Source organism: Gigantopelta aegis, unplaced genomic scaffold (genome assembly GCF_016097555.1).
Source record: "Gigantopelta aegis isolate Gae_Host unplaced genomic scaffold, Gae_host_genome ctg1577_pilon_pilon:::debris, whole genome shotgun sequence".
NCBI lineage: Eukaryota > Metazoa > Mollusca > Gastropoda > Neomphalida > Peltospiridae > Gigantopelta > Gigantopelta aegis.
The window spans coordinates 92,909-119,677 of NW_024532768.1; the positions used below are offsets into that span (position 1 = coordinate 92,909).

At 31.4% G+C, this 26,769-nt stretch overlaps 1 protein-coding gene across 1 annotated transcript; it reads left to right on the forward strand.

The window, feature by feature from the left end:
• The first annotated feature begins 493 nt into the window (after positions 1-493).
• LOC121391068 (2-oxoisovalerate dehydrogenase subunit beta, mitochondrial-like) lies at positions 494-7,224 on the forward strand. The gene is given in 13 exon segments (XM_041522825.1): positions 494-566; positions 2,800-2,847; positions 2,850-2,864; positions 4,253-4,398; positions 4,400-4,463; positions 4,466-4,546; positions 5,244-5,317; positions 5,319-5,352; positions 5,805-5,870; positions 5,979-6,124; positions 6,211-6,300; positions 7,085-7,130; positions 7,133-7,224. Coding segments are annotated over 13 exon segments (969 nt in total). The 5' UTR covers positions 494-499.
• The last annotated feature ends 19,545 nt before the right edge of the window (positions 7,225-26,769 follow it).

Genomic DNA, 26,769 nt, shown 5'->3' on the forward strand with positions numbered 1-26,769 from the left:
TATACTTGGAACTAAAATGTGGTAGAATACAAAATGTCTACAAAATGTGTGATTTGTGTTTTCACATGTATTAGTTTTCAAGTTGAGAATCCTTCAGTATTATGATACTGATCACTGAGGTACATGTTTAGTGTTGGACTTTTTGACATTTTAATTGAATTATGTGTCTCCTTTCCTTTTGGGAATTACCTAGCAACATATCTATTAAGAAATGGTCACATCAGAAAGAAATTTTATATATTGTTTATGGTCTATGTGATGGCTGCCATCTTTGATGATAGTGTCTACTAAACATTTATTGGCAAGGTTTATATTTTCTCATGTAATTTCACTCTAACTAATTTATGTACAATCAGAGATGTATGACAGATTGTAACTCAAAAGATTAAAGCAGTGAAATTGTAAGAAAAATATTATCTTCATACTCGAGAAAATTATTAATGTCATTTTTGTCATTATAGTATTTTAGTATTTATTCATTACAGGACCCACTGTAGAGATGAATTTAGTAGAGGCCATACGAAGTGCACTAGATATTGCAATGGATGATGATTCTACATCAAGTAAGATAATATGTATTTTACTGATGTAGTTATGTTAATTACTGTCATGTGAGGATAATGTTGTCTCATTTAACAATTGGTCATTCACAGCTTTAGCCAAATATAGAATCATCAATAGTAACATAAAATGATGATCCCTGACTTTCATTCTCATTTTACAATTTTATGTTTTAATTATTCTGTAAGATTAGTCTAGTCTTAAATGATTATTTTGATGGTAGAACAGATCTATATGTCTGTAGTCAAAATAATTAACTTTTAATTATTCATGGTATTACCTTAATAACCCTGTATGGAGATCAAATCTTCATATTTTCTATATAATAATTTATCTAGCAAACTGAGAGATATTGATGTTAGGTTAGACCAGTCACGTAGTGTTTGCTTATGTTTGTAATAGTCAGTCTATAAAGAGCTTTTACTGAGAACCAGAGTGAAGAAAATTTACATTTGTTTTAAAAAATATGCCCAACATACATAGAAATATTTAACTACTTCCTTAGAGACCATGATATTTTTAGGAATACATTGATAGGTAGAGTCATACTATAAAGGTCTACATTTTATATATAATATTGATAGATATGATTGTTAGAGAAGTAGTAGTTGATAAAGAAGAACTGATAGTAAAGATCATAAACAAAACCAAGCAAGACAATAAATATAAACAACACAACTTACACCATAAAATATAAATCAAACGGTCCTTAGCAACAACAAATTAAATATCAATACAGAGTCCTTAGCAACAATCAATTAAATTTCAATAACAGAGTCCTTAGCAACAACCAATCAAACAATTACAATGGAGTCATCAGCTATAATAGACAATTAGATCCCTTACAATTATATCCTTCATCAACATGGTTGTTTCAATCATTTAACCAGAGATCTCATCAATAGGCACAATGTTAATTCCCTTTGGCCATCTTAACAATAATTGATAAGGTTATTACAGTTCATTTATTTATATATAACTCCATGTTTAGCCTTTGAGGGCTCTATCTGAGAGAGTAACCTCTTACAATTTGGGCATAGGTCTGGAAGGGCCAAGGACAGGCAATTCAGAGATGATAAAAGGAATGATTTTTAATGGTAAATTTCTAATTGGATTTGGTTTTAATAATTACATGTAAACTAATAATGTCTGAAGATTGGGTAAAAGGAAGTCTAGAATAGAATACCTTTTCAGTGATCTTAAATACATGTTGACCCATGGACAAGACAACATGAAGTAGAGAAATTGTATGATGTTAGTACATGGTAGTCCTTCCGGGTTAGGAAAATTTACAGGTTCTGAGTGGAAGTTTAGTTTTATGCACCTTTGATAGAGTCAAGCTGGTTCTTAGTGAGAAAACAAAAAAATATAGATTCCTTTGCTCACTATATACATCAATAGATCTATCTCTCATAGAATGTGTTATCTCACGTCATAGAGAGCATGCATTCAATCTATTTTCTCAAGCCAAATCCTTTTCATTCCAACTCATAAATTCCTCCAAGATATGAGTTAACTTTTTATCATGAGTGGTGGAACTTCCATGTACTATGAACTGGAGAAGCCATATCCTCTATTATGTAACTCTATTATGAAGATTTCGTTATACTATGAATGATGTCCAAATATGACTTTTTTATCATGGGTGGTGGAACTTCAATGTAATATGAACTGGAGAAGCCATAGCCTTTATTACGTACCTCTATTATGAAGATTTGTTATACTATGAATGATGTCCAAATATGAACTCCCTGTGACCATATATAGCAACTTGATTGGAGCACCTATAGTATCACAAATTGTTCCCTCTACCACAATTTAGCCTCATAACCAATGTACCATTTAATTTGGACTGCAGACTGTGACTCAAATGTTTGTAAGCTTCTGTTGAGAGAAGCTTGACAATACTAATAGTGCTTGGCTTTGGTTTTTGAAGTGGTTGTTAACTACATCAATGAAGCTTGTAAGGCTTTTAAACAAATGGTACTCTAATGTGAGACTGAGACTTGAAAATGAATAAATTATTTTAAAGACATATTTTGTTCTCTGATTGCTCCCATAGTGAAAGACCTTGCCTGTTGAGACTGACTATAGTATCTAAAGTAATAAAACATGTTAGATGTTTAGAGTCTGTAGTGTGTTTGGTATGTTAAGACAGAGGACATGTTTCTTGCTGTTACTATGACTATATTGTGTCTATTAATGTAAAATTATTTTTTGTGTTCATTGTGTAGCTGTTTTTTGGCGAGGATGTAGCATTTGGTGGTGTGTTCAGATGTACTGTAGGTTGAAAGACAAATATGGTAAGTGACAAGGTCTTGTTAACTATGTATTTGCTAGTTTTAAAAAAAATATTTTCTTATAATATTCAATTACCTCATTCATGAATTTAAGTTATCATATATAGTGTAGTCCCTCTAAAAATTTGCTATGGGTAGATGGTCTCAAAAATAGGTGAAGTAAAGAGGTCTGTTATATGTAATACCTTCTTATTCAGTAAATATTTTGATGTAATTAAAGGACATTACTGTTTGACTACTAGCAATTGTAAAATGACCAAATGGTTATTGATATTTGAAATAGAAGGTATAAAATTTTACAGTAGTTAGCTGTATTAAGTAAGCTAGTAAGTCAATATTCTCAATATATTAACAACTGTTTTGATGTTAGAGTATTATACTATTAGTAGTGTTGTAGATTGAGAGTTGATTGAAGCTAAGGTGCTGATAATAAATATTTTGATCAGGCTTTAGTGCCACTGACATGGTTAACTAGAGTGTTAACTCTCAAGACCATACTAAAAATTGGTAATAAGGCAATTTGTTACCAATTCCTAGCACCAAAAAACTCCTAAAATACTTACCAGTAATAATGAAAAGAGGAAAGTGAGTTATTAAGTATATGTAGTATTTTAAGTCTAGATTACTGGAAGTGTATCACCAGAGACATAGTCTTTCCCCTGGATTATTACATTTTGTAATAATTGATCCTGTCTCATGACGTAGTACTACAATCGACTAAATATCTGTATCTTGTTTTCATTCACTGGTATTTTTGGGGGATAAATACTCACTGCTATAGTGACATATGAGAATAGTAATGTTATATGACTGTCCCACATAAAGAATTCATGGTTATTAAGTATATGCTTATTCTCCCATTATTAAAATGATTTGTATACATATTTCTTGTCAGAGGTTACTCACTTCCAAGCTCTGTAGTATGTTATATGAACCCTATCATATGCTCTAATATTCTAATTATTTTTTTCTCTAGCATATTTTTCAATTTGACAGTATCTTTCAAGCAACATATTGTCATTTATTATTCGGAACTCTATTCTACCTAGCTCTTTACTTATGGGATGCCAAATGGGACAAACATGCCATACAGTATGATAAGATCCTAATTAAATATAGTAAATCTGAATTATAGATCCTCAAAATTATAAATAAGAGATCTGAATTATTTGTTAAAACTGACATTGCATGCCCATTTGGCACCTCATCTTTATGTGTCAAAGCAGTCCTATGATATAATTTATGCCCGCACAGACAAATCAGACAATAAATTTATTGTCTCTAATGCTGTGTTATGAACTGAATGCTTCAGTGTACCACATTGCCTAACCACAGCTTCTATATAGTATATTAACTTGATCAATGTTAACATCTCTCTCTCTCTCTTTCAGGTATTGATAGGGTCTTTAATAACTCTCTCAGTGAACAAGGCATTGTAGCATTTGCTATAGGATTAGCAACTCAAGGCTCAACAGCTATTGCTGAAATACAATTTGCTGACTATATCCATCCAGCATTTGATCAAGTAGTTAATGAGGGCTGCCAAGTTCCGATATCGATGTGCCAGTCATTATTCTTGTGGTCGCATGACAGTGCGTGCTCCTATGGAGCTGTAGGTCATGGTGGTCATTATCATTCTCAGAGTGTGGAGGGGTTTTATTCTCACATACCAGGGATCAAGGTAAATGTACACACTGTTTTTTTACTAATTGACTTCATAGACTGTCTGACATGTATTACTACAAGTTATATTACACACCAGAATGTGTTGACATCAAAAAGGACACGTACAAGTGTCATGTGATGTATGTTGAAACTACTAAAGAGAACATATATAGTTACACATTATATATTAGTCTACAGGATTATATTTGTAATTAAATGTTTGTTGTAATACAGAAAACACAGAATGTTGTAAGCATGGTGTAGGTTGATGTTATTGTTACAATTGTCTTACACACACACATAGTATTATATGTAACGTAGTTTAATTGCATTCAGTGGTGTTACAAAGTTACCTGTGGGAACCTTAGCTGTGGTTTCATAAGGTTGAAACTCAAATTAGAGTTAGTTCCCTTCTACTAATGAAATGATTTCCTTTGCACCTGCCTTAGGCCACTATGTCTTTTGAGATACTTACCATAGATACAGTCTATTTATGATCCTTGTTAATGGTAAATTTTATCATTTATCATAACTCTAATTCATATTGTATTCTGTTGTAGGTCCCCACTTAATGATTACAACAATTCAAATATGATTATAAATATTGTGTTCTGTTTTTCATCTAACACTATTTCATGAATGCAATGTACTACTATATACCACTAAGTAACCCCCCCCCCTTTTTTCTCTCTTTTTATCTCTTCCCTCTAGGTTGGTTATTCCTTCGAGGCCCTTGTCAAGCTAAAGGTCTTTTATTGTCCTCTATTAGAGATGATAAGCCTGTCTGTCTTCTTCTTTGAACCAAAAGTTCTCTATAGAGCTGCAGGTTATAGTATTGACTTTGTAATGAAGTATACTGTAATTTCATACAGTTGTGAGATAATACCTTATGATATATGAAACATCACATCATCTTTGAATGCAATCTTCCCTAATGATTTGATAATGTGGATACTAATGGACATTATATATTCTCCCTATTTGATGTTTAGTTATTCCCCCTCTTTCATTTGGTATGTTGTAATACAAGTGATCATAGCTACTAACATACACCTGTCAAATATCCAGACCAGAACTGATGAAGGTTGTATTTAATTCCCTCTTTTGACCATACAAACCAACCACTGTTGGAATGTACAGTCAAAGATCACAGGTGGCCCCTTGGTAAAAAAATAAAGGATTTCAAAATCTACCTTCTCTTTATTAAGTATTACTATATCTCAATTAGTAATAATAGTTTTATTATTACTTTCCTCTTTTTGTATCTATGACCAATAGTGGAAGCTGTGCCAGATATTGATTATACTACTATACCTTTATCTACTGCTGAAGTCATAGAAACAGGTAAGGAATCCACTTTTACATGTCATACATTGTACTAATATTTGTTCATAATTACTTAATTAGGGCTGATTATTTGCTCATGTTATTTATGCACTAATTTTACTATAGGTTCAGATGTTACACTAATAGGTTATGGGCGCCAAATCATGTGGCTACGTGAGGTCACAAAAATGGCCAAGCAAGAGCTTGATATTTCTTGTGAACTTATAGATTTACGAACAATATTACCTTGGGATATAGACACAGTTACCAAGGTAGCATAGCCTAAAATGTATGTGTAGTTTTCCTATTACTTTATATATTAATAATTAGTGTTTTTGTTCTATTCTTCTCTTGGTAGAGTCTGTCTTGTAAAACTGGACGAGTTGTTATTGCACATGAAGGCTCCTTAACTGCAGGTTTTGGTGCTGAAATAGCCTCAACAATTCAGGTATATGTCTATAGATAGCAACAATTCAGGTACATATAACAGCAGGTCAGGTGCATATCTGCACGCTAGCAACAGTCCAGTACATATCTATAGCTAGCAGCACCTCAGGAACATATCTGCACGCTAGAAAATTAGTTCAGGTATAGTCTCTATAGGTGGTTAAAAGTTCAGGCAACATATCTGCATGCTAGTAATACGTATTCCACATACATATCTATTATTAACAATGTAATTTCATAATACACAAGCAATTCACGTTTGAGAGTGGACAGATTGTCTCTCTCATAATGTATTGATGCTTGTATTGCATGGTAAACCTCAAAAGTAAATTCCTTTATTGATAAGTAGTACACTATCAGCTGGTCATAATAATAATACTAGAGTGTGATGTCATCTATTCAAATAATATAGCCTTTTGATGTGACATGCATCTAGAGCCCTGTTAACAACATATAGTAATAATTGTTTATGATTAAAGCATATCTAGAGTTCCGAATTATTAGTAACACAACAATCTATTGAAGATAACCCTTTGTTAAGTTATTATGTACAACAATGCTATAATGTTATTGTATACTATTTACAGCTAGTAATACAACTTAGTTATATTGTTACTAGTTTACTGTTAGCTAGTTAAGTAACTATTTTTAGTTGCAATAGTTTTATAATACTACAAATTCACAACACACTAAAGTTTTTTTTAATTTAAATTGGGATTCTTTGGTCAGTGTTCATTAGATTATATATATAATGGCTCTGATGTTAATGTCCTTTTCTTTTATAGGAGGAATGTTTCCTTAACTTAGAAGCTCCTATTCAAAGGGTTTGTGGTTGGACACACCCTTCCCTTTAATATTTGAACCTTTTTATCTTCCAACTAAATATCGATGTTTTGCTGCTGTAAAAAAAGTGATGGATTATTAGTTTGATTATCATTATCATTATCATTATTATTATTATTATTATTATTATTATTATTTTTATGTATTAACATGTACATACTATATAGTACATACATATTTTGTAATTATATTCCTAGAGGGTGACATATCATGCTAAGCTTGTAGAGTATTAATACTATACTATTTACAGTCTATGGTGGTTTACTTAATATATACTATACATTTGATATGATAAAATCAATACGTCAGTAGGAACGACTTCTTGTCTTTGATGTGGTGGTTAAAACAGGATAGTATGGTTTGTGGCTAACTCTAATTGCATAACTTAACTAGACACTCTTACATACTTTGTGTGAGTGTATTTATCGCTTGGTTATTTGCAATTTGCGATCATTTTGAAGATTCCATACTTTTGGAGTTTTTGAAATCAAGACTTTTATTAGAGACAGATTTCTTATTTCATAATCTTAATTCAGAGAAGTTATACAAAGTGCAAATATTTGCGTAATGTCAAATGACGATTTCGATCGGGGGAGTGTTCAATATATAAAGTATTCTTCGTATACTGCACAAAGTAGACTAGTTCTGAGTGGTTGAAGCGTCGTTTTCTTGTGCTAAAGAGACTAGAAATGATTATATCCTACTAACAGCCATTGTTGGAGCTTCCTTTCTAACAGCATCAACGGCAATATATTGTCTGGATCAAGGTAATGATTTAATTTTTAACATTTATGATCCGTGGCCTACTGTATTGTTATTAGACTGTGCTAAATGTACTGGTAGTCATTAATGAGCTTCCTCGGCAACTCAAGTGAAGCCCACTTGCAAATATCAGCGATCATGCCTGTTTTGACTTGAACTGATGTTAATAAACTATGTTAATATGTACTAATTGATTTACTATGAAATTATGTATTTGACGACATTCCTACACACGAATAACATGCACAGGTGTACATGTTGTTGCCTTGAGTCTAAACCATCTCATCATATCTATTAGTCATGTTTGTTAAAGCAACAAATGTGCTCCCATTGACACTGGTTTAGCCTGTAACAACAAATGACCTCCCCTCCCAAAATTGTACTCCCTACAACATACATTTGTGTGTTCCCTTTGTTCCTGTAATAATGCCTTCGTTAACATCCTTTAAGGTGATGTTATGGTAATAATATAGTACAATCGAATGATATGTACTCATTAGTTACATTGTCAATCAATTAACTACAAAACTCATACATACTCTTTGCCTAGAACTTAATAGAATATTTGTGAAAGAAAGCAGTTTATCTTTTCTTTGCTTATTTCAGTTGCAAAACTGCTTCAGCTTCAAGTCATTAAGAATGTTATACTAATGACTGATGATGACTTATTTAGTGAAATCAAATTGCATACCACTACCTGTATATAGCAATAAAATGGGCCACAAACATCTGAACATCAAAGTAATATGTATTTGTACATGAAGATTAACTAACAATGTAGTAATTATAAATAATTTCATGACCTTGTTATATGGAGCATCCTTCTCTAACTCATCCTATTATACTGAGGGGCCTCATATTTTAGACATTTATTAGCCTTTATGAAATTAATCCAAGCAAAAGATAAAATTTTAAGAGATAAATTTAGGGGTACCAGATTTCCTAAGAATATTTTGTATGAACATGAATATTCTATACAGGGATAGCAAAAAATTAGGGAAAGCTAAATATACTCAGACACCAAGGAGCAATTGAGAAATATATTTCCCTACATCTGACCAATAAGATTGCTTAATACTACAGTATGTATAATTATTAGTATATATTTTTCTTAATATTAGCTGTAGGCAATAAGGTGGTGCTGTCATTAATTGTTCTACCACAAAAGTCAGGTGGAGGTTTCAATGAAGATGATGTTGACACTCCTGTACATATTTATTACCAATGTAATACATCAAATGGAATTAAGGTATGGTTTTCATAATACTTTTGACAAGTGTGATACTAATAGCATTAATTTATATGTGTATGAATGAAAATGAAAACATAATTTTCAAGACTTTTTTAAAAAGCATTTTATGATAACAAGATTACAATTGATAAATTGTCCTATAACTATTTGGAAATGCTAAACTTATAGTAAAACACTGGAGTTATTAGAATTACCTTAATCATATTATTAATTCCATCTACTAATTTTAGGGATTTAAAACATTCGTATTGAACATGTATTAATTTTAGTAATTAGTAATTTTCTCATCACACCCATTATACTTGTGAAATAAAAATTTTAGCATCTACAAATTTCAGCAATTATTATAGTACCCACTAAATTCACTAAAATTAGCATACACAATTAATAGTTGACTTAATGGGTAGAGACATGTATGTGAAGCAATTATACCATTCCTGACTAGGTCATACCTTCAATCATTGTAATAAGTCTTTTTATGACTTCACCATGTGAAAATAACATGGCTCTTGGTAATAAGATCAAAAAATAGTACTTAATGTTTTCTTACCAAGAAATAATGCTGTGAATTTAGCATATGTTATAGTACTTAAGATGCACTGATTTTAATGAGCTACTTGTCATCCAACCTGTTATATAACTATGAATTATTTATTATTATTACCATCTTGGTGTGATAAATAGACACACCCACCATTATTAATACTTTCATGTCAAAAATTTTAAAACTGTGCTATTCGTAAAATCAAGAAACTTCTATATCTTTAAAAATTTTTATTCAGGGAATAAATTATAGAATTAACACACAATCTTTATATAAAGGAGATAGCTATGACATATAATACAGAAATGTGTATACTTTAAATCTGATATAATATTTGGTAATTTCTTTATACAGTCAGGAGAAGTAAGGTTGTTGCTTTCACCTGTGACTTATGGCACGGAAGGTTTCACTAAACCTATTGGGGCTTTATCCTGTCACACTTTAGCCTGTTATGATGATAGCGATGAATTAATAACTAAACAAGCTTTGAGTAACACTTGTTATTATGAAGGTATGTAATGATATTGCTTACACTTATAATAGACTATATATGTTCTTGATGTGGTAATTCTTTGTGATAAAAATGATTTGAATACTATCTCATACCTGCTTTGTGTATATCTATTCTATCAAGATAGACCTTCTCTGCTAGATACAAGAAAGGTTCTAATAAAGGACACAATTGATTGAATTTCAGTTGACCAATCAATTTAAAATACCCAGACTTTTGGTAATAGGGTTGAGAGAAAGTAGCACTTTCTTATAGCTTTGTGTTATATTATGAAAATAAATAGAAACTCAACCCTTAGAGATGTAGTTCTTAGCACTCTTGATGTAGGATATATCTCTCTTTATATAGAACCCAGTCCAACACCTTCCTTATCATCTCCTTTACCCTCTGGTATTAATTCTGGATCAGGTGACACAAGTGACTCAAATGAAAACAATGTCAACAACTACAACAACAACAGCAACAACAACAATAATAGCAACAACAACAACAATAATAGCAAAAACAACAGCATCATTTTATGATACAACAGTGATTAAACCTACTGTTACTCCAATAAAATGTAATAGTTATGGACAGATGTTATAAATCCATGTGTATGCATACAATATAATCCATCAATCCATCCATTAATCCAATATTCATTCATTCATTCTGTACATTAAATTTAATGCTGTTTGTTTATATCATAGATTATGATGAGATACAGTTTGCATTTACGTTATTAAAATCTGTCTCATGTCATGAATGGAAAGTAAGTGTCATTACTTTAAATTATTATAAATTTAATACATCACATTTACACCTGCTATTTTGTTCATAGAATTCAGTAAATACATCTCGTTTTACAACATTGCTGTTCAAAAAAAATCACTGATGATTGTAACTGTGGTTTACATATTAACCATTTCACTGAAACACAGCTAACATGTTATGATCTCACTTCTAATAGTAAACTGTCACTTCAATTGAAAAATGACAAATAGTGATCTACAGAATTTATTAGACTCTATTTATACATGGTGGCAAGGAAATACAGACTACAAAATCATGTTAAATGAATTTGAAATACGCATTGACTCTGCTTGCATTAGTATTGGAAATCTTGTCAATGCCTCTCCAGAATGTTTGTCAACCAAACAGTGCTCTCAGTTATGCAAACATCTGTGACAAACACAATAACCACAATAACAATCAGATCTACCTCAGCCCCTACTACTAAAAGCACTGATGAGTCAATTGATGTGATAACAATCCTCCTTGTAACCTCGTTATTAATTGCCATCTGTACTTCTGGTCTGGTATTGTTTGTCTTTATTGCTGTTGTCTGTGTTTTGATTGGAAAGAAGAATAAAGAACCAGACTTTCTGAGGGGTATGTTCTCTCTCTCCTCTCTCTCTCTCTCTCTCTTCTCTCTCTCTCTCTCTCTCTCTCTCTCTCTCTCTCTCTCTCTCTCTCTCTCTCTCTCTCTCTCTTCTCTCTCTCTCTCTCACTCTCTCTCAATAAGAGTTTTTCTTATTTTCACTTAATAGGTTAGACATTATTTTAGATAGTCAAGTGATTTTGGTCGTAGGGACTTCATAAGTGTAAATGTACCACCATCCTACCATACGACAGCAAAACAAAGAAATCCGACTTATTTTATTCAATTGATGATAAATTAGAAGATGATGGAACTAACAGAATTGATAGTACAAGTGATGACAGTGTTTTGGAGCAGTAGAAGAAATAGAGAGGGGAAGAAGACCACGTAAAACTCGAGATAGTGGATTTGAAGACGAGGACAAAGAACAAATATCAGTGAATTTGAGAGATGGTGAATCAGTTAGCAGACATGAATATATAAGAGTAGATGAAGAAGACAATCAAGTAGCTGGTGTTCCTTTTGTTGCCCCAACTAGTCCTATCAAAACTACAGCTGAGGTTACCCAGGCAACTCTCCTGTCATTGGACTCATCTGTTAACAACACTATCATTGATAGAGTTCCTATTCAAGGTGATATAAAATTCTATAAGTCAAGACCAGTCTTTTAATGGAAGTGGATACATAATGTTGACAAAGAACAATGAAGAGACTTCTACAAACACTCAACCTGTCTGCTTTAATGCAAAATAGATATGTAATGTCTTCTGAGAATCAAGAAGATAGTAGTCATGAGATTTCTACAAACACTCAACCTGGTACTTCTACAGACACTCAACCTGTCTGTTTTAATGCAAATGGATATGTAATCTCTTGTGAGAATCAAGAAGATAACCACGAGACTTCTATAAGCACTCAACATGTCTGCTTTAATACAGAGGGATATGTAATGTCTTCTGAGAATCAAGAAGATAGTCATGAGACTTCTACAAACACTCAACCTGGTACTTCTATAAACACTCAACCTGGTACATCTACAAACACTCAACCTGTCTGCTTTAATACTGATGGATATATAATGTCTTCTGAGAATCAAGAAGATAGCTATGAGACATCTACAAACACTCAACTTGGTACTTCTACAAACACTCAACCTGTCTGCTTTAATACTGATGGATATGTAATGTCTTCTGAGAATCAAAGAAGATAGCTATGAGACATCTACAAACACTCAACTTGGTACTTCTACAAACACTCAACCTGTCTGCTTTAATACAGATGGATATGTAATATCTTCAGAGAATCAAGAAAACGTTCACAATACGTCTATAAGCACTCAACCAGTCTGTTTAAACCTAACACCATCTGATGATTATACCAATTCTATAGGCACTCAGCATCTCTTAAATAACACAGATGGATACATATTATTACCTCAAAATCAAGAAGGACAGTCATGAGAATGTTCCAAATACTGTAGCTACTAATAAAAATGGATATATAACTTCATTGCCTGATACGATTGGAGAGAAAGGTGACAATTTGAGAGTACACAGTATTACTTTCAATGAATTAGGCTATATCACTAATACTTCACGAAATTTGCCACATAATTGATGTTGTTATTATTATTAATTATTATTATTATTATTATATTATTATTATAATTAAATTTTGTTATTCATTGAACTGACGAGGGCTGGGCTTTATATTAGGTAATCAAATTATCTATTCTTGCTCCGGCTAAGATGAGAGTGCCTGTCATTTTATTTACAAGTCTTTTACCAATTTATTACAGCTACTACAATACCATGCTCAAATTCAGGTAAGCAGTACTGATAGATACTTGGTATTATTTGTAGATTACTGGCACATTGAAAAAATTATATTGTAGGATGTATTACAATAGTGCAGCTCAGTTAAAAATATTAATAATCAATTGAGTCTCCTTGTTCAACTAACTATCTATCCATCTACCCATCAGTCCAGCCCTTTTTCTGTCTGTTTCTACCATCCATTTACTTATCCATTTATCCATTGATTAGTTTACATATCCAGATATATTGAGAACTAAATTCTACAGTCTATGTATATTATACAGTAATATATGTAGTCTATGTATATTATACAGTAATATATGTAGTCTATGTATATTATACAGTAATATATAGACCAAAGTTAAAATCAGAATTACTTTTTATATGAGCTTTCATTTTGCAAAGTCATCAATGATATCCTTGAAGGAATCCTTACTGGTTTTGTATTTTGTATATTTCCTCATTAAACAAACCTGTCAATCCATTTCTGACTGATGTTATTGATCCATAGATCTGTATATATATATATATACACATCCGTCATCCATCCATCGATGTTAGCAAGACTATATTATTGCATTCTCTTACATATAATTTAATGTAGTTTTGATTAATAAAGCATGACAAATATGGTTCTACTTCATTAGCACAGCTACTCATTTTTGTCTCAAGTATTCCAAACATCTGTATTGTTCATGTATTAATTTATTAATAAAATTATCAACTATCTCAATGGTAGCATATATGTTATGCAGCTTATACATAATAATAATTATTATTATAAAACAAGCTGGATTCAAACACATGACATAAGTTTATGTCTTCATTTTTTCATATAGCATTTTCTCCATCTCCTTCTGCAGTCTCTTCTTCAATGTTAATAATTAATTCTTTTAAGTCAGGACATTTAAAAACATTTGATGAAAAAACTGAATATTTTGGATCAGGATCATCAAGTCTTGACCTAGCAATTATAATGGAAACTGCAACACCATTATTATTTTTATCAAGGTGGATATGAGTCAAGTGATGTGACTGTGACTAAAACAACACCAATACCTTTACCTACTACTGTGAATGCATCTGTCATAATGATGACATCATCTCCAGCTTTATCTCCATTGGTAACATCATCAATATCATTGTAGTTATGACGTCTTTGTCTTCATATAAACAATTATCTCTCATCTGATACCTACTTCATCTCCGTCAGGTAGAGAGATAATAATATGTAGTCTTCATTGATAAGTTTGATGAAATTTTTGTTTGTTTTCTTCAGAATCTGCAATAATTCTGTTCAGTTTCTTTTTTACCTACTTCCATTGAATGTACAGATTGGAAAGTTAGTGAATATCTTGTAGTTTAGACTCTCATAGATATTGTAATCTAATACTTAGAAATATAAACTTTTTAGCAAGGAATTTATTATAATGTTATAATTCACCCTTCATAGAATTCAGTAAATACATCTCGTTTTACAACATTGCTGTCTCAACAAATCACTAATGATTGTAACTGTGGTCTACATATTAACCATTTCACTGAAAACACAGCTAACATGTTATGATCTCACTTCTAATAGTAAACTGTCACTTCAATTGAAACTGACAAATAGTGATCTACAGAATTTATTAGACTCTATTTATACATGGTGGCAAGGAAATACAGACTACAAAATCATGTTAAATGAATTTGAAATACGCATTGATTCTGCTTGCATTAGTATTGGAAATCTTGTCAATGCTACTCCAGAATGCTTTTAAATGAAAGTGCTTCTTCTATACCAACATCTCAAAATTCAGAAAGAAAGACAGCTATTATTGTGTCAATGGTAGTGATTGTTCTGATTATCGTAACACTTGTCATTTTGTTGGTTACCTTTGTTGCAGTTTTTCTGTATCGTAGAAGAACTATAGAATATCACTTCTCAAATTGGTATGACCAATAGAAAAAAATATATTTTAATTGTATTTTCTTTTAGTGATTCAACAGGTGTTGTACTTGGCAATAATCGTATTGAAATGGACTGCAACAATATCCGTGGCCGCAGTTATTTCAAAAAACAGTGTAATACCAAGCTATCATACAATCTTAGAAACTGATGAGGTGTAAACAATTGGTCACAAAATTAAAAAATAATAATAAACAATAACTTTTTAAACAACAATACTAAATTACTATCCTTTATATATTACATAGTCAGCTAAAGTGACAAAACAAACTGTCTAATTATTACAAGATAATGGCTCATTACTGGAGGAAGTAAACTTTGATCTAGATGACTTGTGCCTTCCTCCTTCATCTTCTATTTCCAAAGGCTCCATTGTAACTGATTTTCATTTGTGTCATGCAGTCAGCGACTACATCAGTTAAAGTAGTAGATGATTCTCTTTTTTTCTGATCATCAGCTATACAGTCTAAGGAATCTATACCTGATTCCTTCATATTGTTTTTGAAAGTTTGGGAGTAGTCTGAGAGATTTGTTGGATATTACCAGCTGGCTGAGATAGAGATGAACCAGGAGGTTGAGGGGATGCCTTTTTAAAGATGCGTTCACCGTTAGGATCTTTGTAAAGTGCTATCATCTAGAAAAAAGATGAACATTACTATATGTAGGTAGCTATATTTGGAACCCTTGTGATTGACATTACAATGATTAATTTATATTGTGACATTATTGCCATCAATCATATAATGTATTAAAGCTATCCATTTTCATTTAAGCTCAGATGTAAACAATTTCAATAGTGTAGAACTGCTTCTGATTATATAAGAGACAACCCAAGCCTTCAAACAAATATACTTTAGTTACAGGATTCTGATTGAGGATTCATACTTAAAAGTGCTACCTACCTTTGGAATAAAGGTGAATCCTAGAAATATAATGACTTCCAAAAATATGAGAACAGAGACAGCAAATAGCGGTTGCATCAACATAATAATCACTCACTGCAAAGATCACTATTATCAAGATGACGTTAAGTATTGATGAAGAGTAGATGATAGCCATTGTAGACTTTTAGAGTCATTGACAGTGCCAACTTCAATGTTTCGTATACGAAATGCCCATACAATTGCAACCACATGCAAGATAATCTTAAAACTAACAGTTAGAACAATCCAAGTTATGTAATATTTAGTAGAGGCACAGTCAATGACACAAGGAGTTTGAAGGACACCTTGATCCTATGTGGTGAGATACAAAAGTCAAGATACCTGTTTGAAAGGAACTGTAAATGAATCAAACAAAAGTTCAACATAACAATGTCTGTAAGTATCAAGATATACATGAAAATTAGGAATGTTCCTAATGATTAAAAGAAACAGAAAGGCATACATTTCTATATGAAGAGGATTCTTTGGCACAGATTATTCCAACAGCGGAGAAAATACCATCAGGTATTAGCAAAGCACCAAAAGATAATATCTATTGATACTATGGCAACAACTAAATAGAAATAAGTGCCAATCTTTTGGAGCCTGCAATATCAATAAAAAAAGAATTGTATAATATATGTACATGTGGATAGATAACTTCACAAGATTATAAACATATACATTAATGACGAACCCATTTATTGGGGGGAAGGGTTACGAAAAATGTAAATGTACCCTCCATGTTTCATCATAGCCACAGTAAAAACTAATGTCATGACCATAACTAGCAAAAAATCGCCTTAACTATAATTTTGGAAAATAATATAAACAGCAAATACATTTACTCACAGTACAAAGTGCCTTCCATACAGTAATACTATTGGCAGGTATAGAATGTAAAAATTGTCCAAGTAAATAACATCAATACTCCAGTGATCATGATATAGTTAAGGTTCGGACTAGTTAACTTAACAATCCTGACAAAGAGAGAGAGAGATCATCATTATTCAAAATATCCAAGAAACTTACTTCTTGTTTCTAAATAAAATATTGAAGATAAGACATATAGTTGCTAAAAAAACCAATCCAATGACAAAAATTACAGCGCAAAATACAAAGATGCCAAATGTAATATTATTGATTATTTTAATGCGTGTGCCATCTGGAGGAACACCATCTGGAAGATAGAAAACAAAAATTAAATTATGGTTTTGAATACCTCTCATTCTTAAATGCTTAAATGTAGATTATGTCAGAGAACAGCCTATACTATTATCATACCTGGAAAAACAGTTGACTTGTTCATATAATTAATGTTAATGCCATCCTTTCTTATCAAATATACTGATATTTTGAATGAATAATTTATTAGTTACTATGTAAATATATGAACAGTTGTAATGATGACATCATTATACTTGCATTATATTGATATTGCTGTACTAAATCAATCACATTAGCTCGATCACCACTAATAGTATATTGAAACTAAACCCTAAAAAACATAGACATAGCATATCTTATATATAATATAGTCTGTATTATAATACATAACACAAATACTTTTTTATTGTCTTACGCTAGCTCCAATAAATTCTGTTCTTGTCAAGTCAGTCACATTGAAGTCCACAGGTAAAGTATCATTTAATGCCAAAGCTAATGTAAAAATGGCATCCATAGCATAAGATGAGATAGTATGTGATGTACTGTTAGTTACAAAGATTTGAGACAACTGAGATAGTATGGATAATGAACAAAAGAACCAAATAATTTATAAATACCTGAATATTTCTCTTTTTGAAGTCCATTGACTTGGTATAGCAGTGATAGTTAGACTTCTATTTAGTACAGTATGTATTTGTTGAGTTGTACATTGTGAAGGGAGGATGTTCCACCAATTAGATTGATACACACCTAATATGATCCATGCATAATTGGGATAATATAAACCACGATGATAAGCCTAAAAAAATAGAAGTCATTAATAATTATAAAAGTCAGCTGTACTTGTAAACGTATACCTGACATAATATTTGTATAGCTGACTCAGGATCACAATTTATAAAGAAAATGTGTGACTCAGTATCCTTTTATAGATGAAGGTAAATTAATTAAATAAATGTATGTAAGTGACTTACAAACAGATCTTCAAAGCAATATTCGTCTCAAAATCAAAGATAGCATGCTTAACAATATTTAATGTATTGTTGTTTTTGTCTAATGTCATTTGAAGAAGACGATATGTCTAAAAAATAAAAGTTCATTGAAGTTCTTAAATATTCTCATATGAGTATTATAAACCTCATTATATTGCAACGAAGATTGAGTTATCATAGCAAACGGTTCCACCCAAATTCATCTAAAATACCAGCTATTCCAGATGACAGATAAGAGTCAGATGGAATTGTACGTACTAGACCAGGATATGTAGATGAATTATCAAGTACTGCTGATGTTGAGGCATATGAGATCTATATATTTATGAATCAACATTTAATATACTGGTAGTTGATAAACAGCATTCCAAATTGAAGTGTAAATTCTATTAGTGTCATTTATTTTCTACACCAATTTATTCATGCATTAATGTTTTCTTTTCAATATCAACTATTACGATATCTTTAAAGCAAACGCAGTCAGTAATGATCTGAGAATCACAATTATTGATGTTAATTGCCTATAAAGTATGCATACATTAAACAGCGCAACAGACTATGGACTACCATACAGGACAAAAATAAAGTATTGATACTTGATTCTTAAACTGATTCTCAACCAATTTAAAGCCAAATTTCTGATTGATTTGTGGTTTCAAAAATTGTGTTAATAGTAATTTGCTTGGTCATGCACAGCACCAGAGTGGCCATGGCTATCTACCTGATCCTGATGATATTAGGTCTATGCTTAAGAGTTTAGGGTTGAGGGAACAGTATCCATTGTTTCGACTCCCTACTAGTCCTAGATCCTAAACCCAAAACTCTTAAACATAGGTCTAACATGGCCACTCTAAATATGACCTTGCATGCTCCAAATAATAGAGCTAGCTGAAACAGCAAATACATTTCCTCATGCACTGGTGAACTAAGTAATGCACATACTTAAATTAAATAAAAAGTCTTTACTTTTACATATCATTTTGTGACAAGAACAAATGTGCTGACTTTCATCATGCATAAAATCAACCACTACTTACCACAGGTATTAACTTCTCATGAGCAATCATTACTACTTTTTCTGTCACTAGTGAACAACCTCCACCAATAAGAGCAAGAGTTTGTTGTCTGGATAAACGGTGAATGAACTGTATACCTTGTATTGGATCACACTAGTACAAACAAAATATATATATATATATATATATATATATATATATACATATATTATGCAAAAATTTACACTCACATTGTTGTCTAGTAGTTCAGTATATCCCAGGCTAAATCCAGGTAGAATATCAGGCATATCATCATTAATAATCTTTAATGCTTCATCAACTGCTATTTTCACTTGTTGAGATGTATTGAGACCAGCTCTACTACTGACCATGAGTACAAATGAAAGGTTTTGAGTATCAGTCAAAAACTATGGATATGCTAGAAAAAAAGTAATCCTAGAAAAATTACTAACAACATTACTGAAAGACTGACCTCTGGAACAAAACAGGTGAGCAGCTAGCTATTTATATAGACTGTGTTAGCACTAATTCAATACAGGATGTTTTGATAGGTTCAAAATTATCAATATTGACAAACTATCCAAACCAAATAACCATAAAAAACAAAGTAGCAGTCTAAAGTACATAATAAAAAGTTCCATTATTATTAGCAAGAATTGTAGTTAATATTCAAAACAGAGTTCTCTGCTATCTCATCTAATATATGACACATGCCTTTCTCCTCATTTGTATTACTTGATTTCACAAACATATCTTACATCTTGTGTTATACTGTCAGGGGATCTATCAGATAATAAAGTAGTAGATGTTTCTTTTCTTTTTGATCATCAGCTAAGGAATCTATACCAGACTCCTTCATATTGTTTTGAAAGTTGGGAGTAGTCTGAGAGATTTGTTGGATATTACTAGCTGGTTGAGATAGAGATGAACCAGGAGGTTGAGAGGATGCCTTTTTAAAGATGTGTTCACTTCAGGATCTTTGTAAAGTGCTATCATCTAAGAAGAAAGAACAATGTATGAAATTAAGAATAACAATATTATGTAATAACAATACAAATAAATAGGAGAACTCAAATTGTTTTGTTTCTATAATAATTATACATATTAAATAATATCATTCTGGATATAAGGTAAGAGATCTTGAATATAGTCACACAGTTAATATATAAACAACTATTTTTTAATGACACAAACCTTGGGAACAAAGGTGAATCCTAGAAATATCAACAACTTCCAGAAAGATGAGGACAGAGACAATGGTAGCATTAGACATTTACCTAGTCATTCAATTGCAAAGATTACCAAGAGCCAATATGATAATAAGTATTGATGAAGAGTAGATGATAGCCATTGTAGACTTATAGTCATGACGGTGTCAACTTCAATATTTCGTATCCGAAATGCCAACACAATTGCAATAACATGTGAAGTGAATTTAAAAATAGCAGTCAAAACAACCCAGGTGAAGTGTAATATGTTGTACCACAGTCAATAATGCATGGAGTTTGAAGGACACCTGCTCCTATATGTGCACAAAGATATAGATTCTACTCCAAATAAACTATTAATATTGTCATTATGTTTGCTGTTTTTTAAACGTGAGTTCTGTAAGATATCATTGACATCATAAATGGTGAACTCTGCCCAACATTACCTCATTAGGCAAAGAGGTTTCGTTTATTTAAGTACATGTAGTTATAGTAAGTTTCTACTCTTCTTAGTACTCATAGGGAACATACAGGTGGTTCTTATGTGGCATAAGTGGAAACAAGACTTTATAAATATAATGTATTATATTGATGAAATGCAAATAATGATTACTATATTTTGCTAGTACATTTACTACTGGCCACAGTTAGACACAGGAATTGGAGTCATATATAAACTAATAATTATAAAAGAGTGTGACATACATTTTCTATATGGAGAAGATTCTTTGTCATTCTGTATTCCAACAGAGGAAAAATAAATGTCTGGGAATTAGCAATGCCAGTCCAATAAAAATATCTACGGATATTATGGCAACACAAACAAGTAGAAGTAAGTGCCAGTCCTTTGGAGCCTGAGATAAAATGAAAAGTTGGAAATAAGATAAACTAGTTAAATATTCTTAAATGCATGATACACTAATATTCAAGGATAAAAATGTTTTTGAAAAATCACATAACATCTCCTATTGTTTATGTAATTAGTCTATTTACTTGGCAATAAAAGATACTAACCCGTTTGTTTGGAGAGGTTTACAAAATATATAAATGTACCCGCCAAGGTTTTCATCAGAGCCAAAGTGAAACTAATGTCATGACCATAACTAACAAAATATCGCCTTAACTGTATTTTAGAAAATAAACATGTATGTAACAAATTTTGAAAAGATAAATTTACTACAAAGATAAGTATATATATGATATGTACACAAACTCACAGCACAAAACACTCTCCAAACAGTGATATTACTAGAAGGTATAGAGTAAAGCATCTGTCCTAGCAATAACATCAATGCTCCAATAACTATAATATAGTTGAGGTTTGGGCTAGTTAATTTAACAATTCTGAGATAGAGATAAATAGATATAGATAGATAGATAGATAGATAGATAGATAGATAGATAGATAGAGAGAGAGAGAGAGAGAGAGAGAGAGAGAGAGAGAGAGAGAGACAGAGAGAGAGAGAGAGAGAGAGAGTAGTGTTGTTTCTATAAACAACTTACTTTCTATTTCTAAATACAATATTGAAGAAGAGACATACAATGGCTGACACTAATCCAATAAAAAAAAGTAGAAGGCAAAATACAAAAAACTCCCATTTTTATAGTGTTGATAACTTTTGTAGGAGTACCATCAGGAGGAACACCATCTAGAGAATGAGATAGTATTATAATGGTAACAGAACAACTGTCATGAAATAAAAATAATCTTAAATTACAATAAAATGATATGATTATTAAAGACTAATAGATTAACAACTTTAGTAATAATAATTATAAAATGTCTATATCCTTATGTATACAGTTACATAATGTACCTGGAAAAACTGTTGATTTGTTCATATTAAGATATTTCCATCCTTCTCTATTGAATATACCGATATCATGAATAACTAGTCTGTCAGTGACTATAATAACAATTAATGAAATAATTGCCAATGTACCATGACATTACCTGTACTGTATTGATATTGCTGAATTAGAACACTAATATTAACCCTATCACCACTATTACTGTATTGAACTAAACCCTAAAAACAGATATTATTTGGTTAATTTAATAGTCATAAAAAACACATTAGAAACTTACACTAGCTCCAAGAAATGAGGACTTCTTTAGAGCTGACAATAATGTATTATAACTCATAGAATAAGTCACATTGAAGTCCACAGGTAAAGTATCATTTAATGCCAAAGCTAATGTAAAAATGGCATCCATAGCATAAGATGAGATAGTATGTGATGTACTGATAGTTACAAAGATTTGAGACAAACTGAGATAGTATGGATAATGAACAAAAGAACCAAGCAATTTATAAATACCTGAATCTCTCTCTTTTTTGAAGTCCATTGACTTGGTATAGCAGTGATAGTTAGACTTCTATTTAGTACAATATGTATTTGTTGAGTTGTACATTGTGAAGGGAGGATGTTCCACCAATTATATTGATACCACCCTAATATGATCCATGCATAATTGGGATAATATAAACCACGATAAAAAGCCTGAAAACAGAATTCGTTGGTAATTATAAAGTCATACTGTACTTGTAAAACCTATACCTGACATAATATTTGTATAGCTGACTCAGGATCACAATTTAAAAAGAAAATGTGAGATTCGGTATCCTATTTGAAAAAAATTCTAATTATGATAATGGAGATCATTACTGGGGTTGATTCAGAGTTGATTCATTTTAAATTAAAAAGGATATAAAAACTTAGCAGCACGTGATAGAAGTGTTTCAAGTAAGAAAACATATCAATTATATATTCTATAGTAATTAAAGAGTATGTGGTTTTTTATATAATAATACTTACTAATTAATCTAATAATACATGAGATAAATGGAGGACTCACAAACAGATTGTCAGTTACATCAGCTACATTCATCTCTAATGTGAAGGTTACATGCTTAGCAATAGTTAAGGTATTATTGTGTTGTTCAATGTTTTCTGAAGAAGACGATATGTCTAAATAAGTAGAAGACTTAACTCAACAAATGACTTCGTTGTAATACGTTATAAGGGGTTAATTTGGAAAGGATAAAATTTGGCAAATTACTTGGAAATGGTGTTTGGCAGTTAAAATTGGAGATTTTAATAAATGACCAATTTGCTAAATATTTAAAAATTGCCAAATTAAAGTCTTTACCAATGTCACATATTAATATTAACTCTAACCTCATTATATTGCAATGAAGACTGAGTTATCATAGCAAACTGGTTCCACCCAAATTCATTTAAAATACCAGCTATTCCAGATGACAGATAAGAGTCAGATGGAATTGTACGTTACTAGACCAGGTATGTAGATGAATTATCAAGTACTGCTGATATTGAGGCATATGAGATCTAAAAAAGAGAAGTGAAAAGACTGATTGGTAATAATTAATATGATCTGTTTGTCTACAAGTGCTTGTTGAGTCAATATGTCTACTCTACATAGATCATATTCAAAGTAAGTGAAATTTCTGCTTATCAAGTGAAGCAAGTAATATTTGATTATTCTATAGTTAATGGTAATGGTAGTATGGTCATAGATGGTTTAATCCTAGTTTATCTAGAGTGCATGTGTACATCATTATTTTCAAATTTCTTCTGAATCAGCATTTTAACATTTTATGTACTATTGCTATTCAAACTAAGCAACTTGTGTTTTATTATAAAACTAAGAGTGCGTATGAACACCTGTTTATAATAAATTAACATTTTTGATGTATATGCTTTTTAAAAATACAAACATACCAGATATAGATAAACAAATCACAAATGGAAAAAAAACATACTGGATCTACATGATTATTGAGAAATGAAAATGTAATTTAATTTGCATATATGAGTTGTAATATAGTGTAATAATTGAATACTTGGTGAATAAATTTAGAGCAAGAGAAAGAGAGAGAGGGAATAATAAATAGATGAGGATGGATAGTCTAATAGATGGATCTTAGTGTCAGTATCAAGTTGAGATCATGATAGCATAATCTTCTCAGAAGTCATGAGTTAACATTCTATTGTAATACAATACTTACAGGATATAACAACATACTTAATATGTACACATTGAAATGTGATCAATAGTCAATCAGTGAAACCTGATCCCATTTATTCTGCTACTAGTGGTATATTATAAGATAGGTTACAAATGTAAGTGATTTAGCTCTCACACTGTGAAAATTAAGAACTTACTTAATTTATAGCTTATAATGGTTGTGGATTACCAAAGTTCATGTGAAATACTACTGTATAATTGTTGCTTTGTAATTGTACAATGTACCAACAAGATCCTATTCACACACATTACAATTATTGCTAGCATTAATATTTCATGAAGTCATGCACAGCTATAGACTGTGTGCAATACTTTCAGTAATTGACTATATCTACATTATTCAAAAATAAATTAATTTGAATTAGCTAAATAATATTGGGAAAAAATAAAGTAAACATAATTTATTGGACAGAAGTAAGACTACATGCAGACCATCTAATGATCAATAGTTTTTTGACTAACAGCCAGTAGTTATAACCAGTAATTCAATTTACACAATAGAATAAAAGAATTTTATTTAGTCTATTAATGATACATAATTATACAGAATATTTACTTATCATATGTAGCGTTTAGATATGACAAAGTATATAGTTTTTAGGATTAATTGTACTCTTGGTTTGTCTTTTATAACCATTAGAAATTAATAAAAACTAGTCAATAAAAGACTAGCAAATATTAGTAATCAATTACGGAGACAAAACAACTAAACTCTACGGAGAATTGTTTATAAATTGAGATTTCTTTTAAAAAAACTTTCAAAGTGAATTATGACTAAACAAATTAAATCTGGTATATATACATTTCTCAAAATACTACTTACCAAAGGTATTAACTTCTCATGAGCAATCATTACTACTTGTTCTGTCACTAGTGAACAAACTCACCATAAGAGCAAGAGTTTGTTGTCTGGAAACGTTGAATGAACTGCATACCTTGTATTGGATCACACTAGTAAAACAATAATATATAATATATATATATATATATATATATAATATGCAAAAATCTACACTCACATCATTGTCTAGTAGTTCAGTATATCCCAGGGGCTAAATCCAGGTAGAATATCAGGCATATCATCATTATAATCTTTAATGCTTCATCAACTGCTATTTTCACTTGTTGAGATGTATTGAGACCAGCTCTACTACTGACCATAAGTATAAATGAAAGGTTTTGATTATCAGCCAAAACTATGGATATGCTAGAAAGAAGTACTCCTATAAAGATTACTAACAACATTATTGAAGATTGCATCTCTGGAACAAGCTATATGAGGAGCACGCATTTATGACAAGAGAATTTAAACAGGATGCTTACTCCACTCAACATTGGTGGTCGAACTCATATCGGTACCCAACCCAAACACACATATACAGACTTCTAAAGGTACTCAGGAGGGGCGGGCGGCCACGTGTTGGGCCAAGCCAAGGATAGGTTTATGACGTCACACACACACACCTACGGATATGGTGTAGACCTCGAATCATAGCAGCGAGAGCAAAGATTATATAGTTTGGCATTTTCTCTTGGAGTCATGGCGTTTCTAGGTCGTGTAGTTATCTTTACTATTACTGGCTGTCCTTTTTGTAAACGTGCAAAATCGCTACTAGGTAGTTTAAATGTGCCATTTTATGATATCAATCTGGAGAAGTATCCAGAAAGAAGATATGAGATGCACGAGAGAACAGGAAGGCGAACTGTCCCTCAATTTTCTTCAATGCTAGGCACATAGGTGGTTGGGAGACCTTAAAACATTGGTAAGTAATATATAAGTATATATTATAAACACGTAACTTTAAAGGTCAATGTTGACTTTATTAAAACAAATATTATTTTTAGTATGATAACAACCAGTTGGATGATCTTATTAAAGACATTATTGAAAATGAACCTCCCTTCTGATGCACCAGAACCTCCTAATGCTGAAGAGCCAGATACCCCTGACGAAAGTGAGATAGTCTTACTCCCTAGTCAGCGAGGATGTAAGTTGCGGTCAAGTACATTATAGATTTCTAATTCCTTACTTTTAGCTACTGGACGTAAAGAATGTACTCCTGATGA